Raw genomic sequence first — 7,850 nt, forward strand, 5'->3', positions numbered from 1 at the left:
GAGAGCGGTCGAAAGTTTGGTCCTATTTAATGTTAACTTCACTTTTTTCGTATTCCTCCATATTTCAGAAACATTTGAAGCGAATAAAAAAAATTTGTACTCAAATATAAAATAAGTTTATCTCAATGTAACTACTTGTAAAAAATAAGTTTATAATTACTTTTTAATTATTTCCTTTATTCAATAATAGACAAAAATATTTGAATAATAATGTAAATAAATTTTTACATTATTTGAAGCTATAGGAATTTTATTGTCAAAATCCAAAGTTTAAAAAAAAGTCAGTCAAATAGTTCTTGAGAAATAATTATTTAAAATAAATTATTATTTTTGCAATTTTATAACTCAATTTGACCAATTTTTTTTCCGATCCAAAATTCGAAAATACAAAAATTCGAAGTAATTTTGGATTTTGTTATTTATACTTACATAGATTAAAGTAGTCCAATTAAAATTAATAATGTTGAAATGATTTTCAGTTGTTTTGCTTAGTTTGTTTCCTGCTAAATGGTAAGGACAACTTTAGCCGCTGTGTTTTTGAATTTTTTTTTTGAAAGAAACTGTTATGAAGCATATATTGAAACGCGTTACATTAATTCTTTAAGCCCAAAACAAAGTCTAGAAGCATTTTCCTCAGTCTTACTGATAGAGAATGGCACAAAATTTTAACTAGAAGTTTTAAACTGCCAAAAATTAACCCCAGTTGACAGCAATTATCGTTTTGAGCTTATCTAGAATTTATTTTATTAAATTTTTAACATTTATCCTTATTTTAAAGAAGGCTAAGTTAGATAAATATATTTTTGATTAACTTCTTTCAATAAGAAAAAAAATTGTTTGGACACACGATCCTCATAACATAGCGTCATAAAACTCATTAATTCATTTAATATGCTTCTTATAAAATATAATTAACTTCAACCTAAAAGTTCTGCTTTCATTAAATAATAAAAAAAAATTTCAATCAATATTAAAGTTCCATAAATATTAATTTATTACTAATAACTGAACTATATTCGAACTATGTGAAAAAACTGTTTTAAAGATAAGCTACTATATTCTAAGAATATTTGATATTATTTATTAGAAAAATTTAGTTTTATTAATTAATAAAATTATACTTTTTTTTTACACGTGACAAATCAACATTCCAAGTCAAATCCATTTCTAATTATGCGAGCGATCATCCACAGGATTTCGAAAATTATTAATTTCGATTCGCTTTAAAAAATAAAGATACTGGAAACCAGCATTTTGAGTTTTAAAAAAAAATTTAAATGCAGTTAAAATTTAAATGTAGTGTTATTAGTTTTCCTTAAAGTTTCTATTGTACAAAAATTTATTAAATTCAATGTATAACAGCCTAAAATGTAGAAAAAAAACGTAAAGTAATATAAAATAAAGTAATATAATTAGGATAACTAAATAACCTAATAAGTGATGTATTAATAATTATTCAAAATTTTTATCACAAAAAGTCTACAGCAACCTCTTAACTGTGTGTACAGTGCGCAAAATAACACCCTGAATAACCGGATCTTCACATTCTTGGACTCATTCTTAACTGTTCGAGGGGGTAACTTCAAATATGCTAATTAATTAATGCAGACGATAGTTCCAAAATCAGACACAAAAACGTTGGAAGACCTTTTTTCTTTCTGACCCCCAAAATATAGTCGTTTGTTTCTCAGGTTGCGGCTACGGTGGTCACAAATCCACCGAAAAAAGCGTATGTTTATTCAGAGAAAGTAAATTTTTGAGTCTTATTTCCTAACTTAAAATATCATCTGCACTAATTAATTAGCATATTTGAGGTCCCCCCTTCGAACCATTAAGAATCAGTCTTAGAACTTGAAGATCTGATCATTAGATCAAAAGTTATTTAGAGTGATCCGTTTGTTCATTTTAAAGTTCATTATTCACAATTTAAAAGTATGTAAGAACATATTTATTCATAATATAGTGTTTTCTATTATTTTAGAATATAAAAAAATAATTAATCATGATTCATTCATAATATAGTCCTAAATGGCTATAAGAGCAAATTAAGAACCTCTAAGCTATTATTCCATTAATATGCTAATCAGCAATTAAGTGTGTTGCTATCCAGTTGTATAGAAAACAAAAGTTTTGCCAAAATGCTTAAATAGAAATTTTAATAGATAAACAACAGAAGAATTGTTCTGACTGTCCACCCTAACCTCCCTCCCTTACTAAGAGTGTTAACGAAAATAATGATACTTTTGTTAATGACAAATAAAGTACGTTTACTTACACATGAGAAATGTAGCAAAACATGGGCCAGTTACAAGATGAAGGCAATTTAAAATTCTGCACCAATTGTCCCGTGGGCTTTGGTAATCGACTACAGGCATTGTAAGAACAAATGGAATCATAAGAGGACCCTAGAAAAGTAGTCAACAATTGTTTTTACTTCTGCAGAAACCTTAACTAAAAATTGAATTTAAATTGAAAGAAAGTTTAAATTAAAACACCTGGAAAGTTTTGAATTGCAAATATGAAGTAAAGCGACAGTTATGTGAAACCAAAAAGTGTTCAAAATTTAAATTTTCAATATTTGATTAGATACTCTCTCAATGTATTTTTTGAACTCATAAAAGTATGCAAAATTAGAGAACTATCGATTTAGTTTGTGATTTTTATTTAAGTGGGAAAATATCACCGAATTGTGAATTTCTTTAAAAGTTGAATATTTTTTGAAATATTTAAAATATTGGTCCAAACGATTCTTTACAGTAAGGTATTATATACAATTTAAAATTAAAGCTCAACAATATTCAAACTTTAGAGTTTTAATTTTCTTTGACGAAAAACAACTTTAAATATCAGATATGAATCCGATAATCATCATTCTTCAGTCGTTTGTAACAAGAGTACGTAGTGCAGAAATAAGTTTATTATCTGCTTTTACGAGAATACTTTACTCCAGCTAATTCAATGATTTTATAAAATTTATATGCAGAATGTAATGCGCGTTTTTTGTATTTTCAACAAAATAATTGCAAGGAAGTGTTTGACTTATAACATCTATAAGACCAAAAGGTAGTATTATAAAACGAATATTTGAGAAAGTGCAAAACAATTTCGACTAATTCTGAGAGTAAGATCGAATTCTAAATAAACACTGCATTTGGAATGCCAGTACTATTTTACAATCACAAACAGTATGTTTTCATCACAATAAACCCACAAGAAGTTTTGATTCGTAATATTTCTCATAGTTTGCACGATATTTCAGCTTTTTAATTTAATATTATTGTTAAAGGAAATGGTTATAATTCTTCATAATGTCAACACCTTAAAAATAAGATGCATTAACCAAACAAAAATAGAGGATACACAAATTCTACTCACTAAACAAGAATAAAGGATACAGATATTCTAATCACTAAACAAAAATTAAGAGTACAGAAATTCTATTCACTAAACAAGAATAGAGGATACAAAAATTCTACTCGCTGAACCAGAATAGAGGATATAGAAATTCTATTCACTAGAGAAAAGAGGATCCAGAATTTCTACTCACTAAACCAGAATAGGGGATATGGAAATTCTGTTCACTAGAGAATAGAGGATCCAAAATTTCTGCTCACTAAACCAGAATAGAGGATATAGAAATTCTGTTCACTAGAGAATAGAGGACCCAAAATTTCTACTCACTAAACCAGAATAGAGGATATAGAAATTCTTTTCACTAGAGAATAGAGGATCCAGAATTTCTACTCACTAAAGAATAAGGGATACACAAATTCTTCTCACTAAACAAGAATAGAGGATACAGATCCCCAAAAAGTACTACTATCATAACTTTATTTCGTTTCGATAAGTGAATTACCTAGACTATTTTGCGTCTTTCTTATATATTAATAGTTAAGACAACAATTGGTAACGAAGCCGGGATAGCCTGGTTGGTAAGACTTTGGACTCGTGTTCAAGTGAAATGGAGTTCGAATCCCGCCGTCTGAAGAAACCCTGTGTATTAAATGATGACTGGTGCACGTTAAATCTGTCGAAGTCACAAAGTCCTCGAAGTTACAATCCACTAACAAATCCATACCTCTGGAAGTACTAAATTGGAGATTGATTCTCTGGTTCAAGTGTCCTGTGAAACGGGCTATAATGTATTGTTTGACTGAAATCATATTCTTGGCCATAGATGCCACTTAAAAACAAGAAATGCGCCATCTGCTTTAAATTCGCTTGGTTTCCCAAGCAGGCTTGTTGGCATTGCAAGTAGGCAATAGAAACAACAGCACAATAGGTAACAAAAGGAACTCTCTCTGTGCACAAAGAATCTCTTTTTTTAAAAATGCATATATCTTCTACGACAGTATAACGTGGTTTGTAAGCAACATTTGGTGTATAAATTAAATGATATTTAAGCAATGATTTACTTTTAAAATATCGAGAGATCGCTCCATCCAATTCTGTTGTGACCATTCCTTGAAATTTACAGGGGACACTTTTTCTGCGAAATCTGACCATTGGTTTACAGGCTCAGGAATAGGAATTTTTTCATCTTTTGATGACTTGTAATAATCACATCCGGGAGAACACATATTTTCCTCATATCGTTGCATTTCAGTTTCTAAATAACCTACAAATGAACCATATTTAAATCTCCATATACAATTATTTTAGAAATATGCATGAATGGAATTTTCGTATTAATTTCGCTACTCAGTTAACTATATAAAAGGTCTTTTTAATCAATTTATTTTAGATAGTAGGGTAAATTAATGTATTTAATAACTTAGCAGTTAATCTTGGGTTAAGTTGTTAAAAAGGGATAAACCAAGTTTTCCAACACATTTAGGGATAAACACATTTTTTTTTCTTCTATAGCACAAAAGTTTTTTTTTTTTCGAGCTATTTTTCTATTAAATCTATTTTTCGAACTTGGACAGATAAATATGCAAGGTATTCGTAAGGACCACCTTTAACACGTTGAGCATTACGCGTATTTTTAAGGAAATCCTCGTCAGGCCACCCGCTTATTGTGGCCGAACAATGCGCAGCCCACTACTATGAACAGGTTGAAATAGATAAGAATTTGATTTGTAATAAATAAAATTAAGTAAACTTATAGTATTACATTAAGTAAATGCATCATATTTTACTTCGTCAGTTACCGGGGACTAACACAGCATAACACTGTCAGTCGCCGTTGACTAACCTGACATTCAAAACCTCCAGTGTATTTTTTTAGAATATTTGTAAAAAATGCAGACGGAAAGGAACATACAGCGCGCGCAAAAAAAAAGTAAAAAAAAAAATAAATAAATAAATATAAAAAAAAAAAAAAAAAACGATCACCCTGAATAACTTTTGGTCTAATGATCGGATATTCACGATCTAGGACTAAATCTTAATGGTTTGAAAAGATATGCTAATTAATTAGCGTAGACGAAATTTTAAGTTACGAAATCAGACAAAAAAAACTCTCATGGTCTGAATAAACATACCTTCTTTTAACGGATTCGGATTTCTGGCCCCCCAAATATAGGGGGTAACCGCAATCTTGGAAAAATAGTGCCCATAGTTTGGTTAGGAGATCGATCCAAGGTTCTGAGCCCTCAATATAATTTTTTTTTGCGTATTTCGCCATATCTCGAGAATTGTTTAAACGAATTGAAAAATTTTTTCATACACTTATAAAATTCGTTTATCCAAAGATAAATCCATGGAAAAAATATATTTTAGTTAATTTTTTTTATTTTTTTGTTATTTTATTCAATAATTGACGAAGAAATTTTGAATTGTAAGGTATGAAATTTTTTACATCATTTTCAAGTAGATAATTTTACATATTTGAAGATATCGCATACCTTACAATTCAACATTTTTGCGACTATTATTAAATAAAATAATAAAAAATAATAAATATTAATAAAAAAAAAATTTCATGGAATTATCTTTGGATAAACAAATTTTATAATTGTATGCAAAAATTTTTCAACTCGCTTAAAACTTTTGCGAGATACAGCAAAATAAGCAAAAAGTGAAATTAACATTAAGGGATCCGTACTGTGGATCGCTCCCCTGACTAAACTATGGGAAACATATTTCCCAGATTGCGGCTACCCCTTATATTTTGGGGGTTAGAAATCCGATTTCGTTGAAAAAAAGGCATGTTTATTCAGAGAAAGTGCATTTTTGTGTCTGATTTCGTGGCTTATAAAGTCGTCTGCGCTAAGCATATTTGAAGTCACCCTTTCATTATCTTATGACAGCTCTCACATGGTAAATTCTGGGTCTCACATGGTAGATATCGTTAATTTTATTAAATTTCAAATATTTATAAGGGTCCATTGGCCAATTTATAAATTTTAATTAAATTTTTTTTGTTGAATTTTTCATATATTTTATTGTAAACATTAATCTAGATGTTTAACTTCACCTGTTAGTTAATAGTCGGAATAATCACAACTATTATACATGTAAAACGTTTAATTCTAAAGGTGAATTTGTTACTTTTGTATTTTTGGCCGATTACCTCCGGGCTGTTGCCAAAATAGTACGTACTATGTTTTTTTCTTGTTTTTAAGTAAATGCCACGGAGGGGCTTCGCCGGGCCTCTCGGCCAGTGCGTGTGGCAGATACTCTCTGTCCACCTCCGGCTGTGCGGGAGACTATCATGGCGACAAGTTGAAAATTTTTCCCGCATACCCATATTTGGGGGGGGGGATCGAGGACCTAATTAAATTAACCTTGAAGTCACCCTTTCGACTAGTAGGTTGCAAAGATTTCGGAAAGCACTCCCTCATTTGACATGGATATCAACCAATTAGACATGGATGCCACACGCCGTTGACCACAGCCGGCCAGGGGGTCTACCTTTCTGCATGTAAAATGTCTGGCGCCTACGTGTGGCTCGACAGACTCCTCGGACGGGGTCATTAAAGGGAGGAACATAGAAAATGAAAATGCTATTGGTTCTATAAAGCGCTGTGATTTCGTAAAAATGTATTTTTTAATTTTTTTAATTTTGTAATAAGAGTGTTTTGATTTTAAACTCCGCATTATTCATTATTTAAAAATAAATTTAATAGTCCTGAAATGATTAGTTTTCTTATGGATTAAAAATTGTTCGCTATCTTATTTAAGCATTAATAGGCATTTTTAGACGAACTAATGAACGGATACAAATACTCGTAATAGCTTAAAAATAATAAAAGTTATGTTTACCCATGAGTTAATCTCTTATTTAACGGTATTTTTTTTTATCCTGTTCTATTTTCTTTATAAGAATAGTAATCTTTGAATTGTCATAACTTTTTTACTATTATTACGTTTTGTATAAAAATAAAAGGAGTGTAAAATATACTCGGACAGTCCTCTGTTGTAACCACAAAATTTATTGACCACTGCGCACGGGCCGCCTTTATTTCCCCCAGACAATTTAATAATTACGCTCTGTTAACTTATTTTGCCAATTTAGATTTTATATATATATATATAGATAGATAGATAGATAGATAGATAGATAGATAGATAGATAGCGAACAATTTTCAATCAATAAGAAAGCTGATCATTTTAGAACTGTTACATTTATTTTTTAATAATAAGTAACTCGCAATTTAAAACAAAAACATTATTTTTAAAAAATTAAGAAAATAAATACATAAATTTTTGCGAAAACCCAACGCTTAAGAGCATCAATAGCATTTTAATTTTCAATTATATATATATATATATATATATATATACAAAAAAGGGAGAAATTTTCAGGTATCAATTATAATAACGTAATCAAACTTTCCAAAAAAAAAAAAATATGATATTAATTTTTCTGGAAAAAAAAAGTCTGAGTTAACTGGAGAAAAAA

The 7,850-nt window shown here is 29.5% G+C and overlaps 1 protein-coding gene across 1 annotated transcript in view; it reads right to left on the bottom strand.

The window, feature by feature from the left end:
• The window catches only part of LOC107437019 (mitochondrial sodium/calcium exchanger protein), a 45,626-nt gene that overhangs the window by 10,007 nt on the left and 27,769 nt on the right, over window positions 1–7,850 (bottom strand). The window contains exons 10-11 of the mRNA XM_016048882.3: window positions 4,416–4,618; window positions 2,276–2,405 (exon numbers count right to left, since the gene is read on the bottom strand). Of these exons, the coding sequence (XP_015904368.2) occupies window positions 2,276–2,405; window positions 4,416–4,618 (333 nt within the window). The remainder of the gene's footprint in view (window positions 1–2,275; window positions 2,406–4,415; window positions 4,619–7,850) is intronic.

Source organism: Parasteatoda tepidariorum, chromosome X1 (assembly GCF_043381705.1).
Source record: "Parasteatoda tepidariorum isolate YZ-2023 chromosome X1, CAS_Ptep_4.0, whole genome shotgun sequence".
Classification (NCBI taxonomy): Eukaryota; Metazoa; Arthropoda; class Arachnida; order Araneae; family Theridiidae; genus Parasteatoda; species Parasteatoda tepidariorum.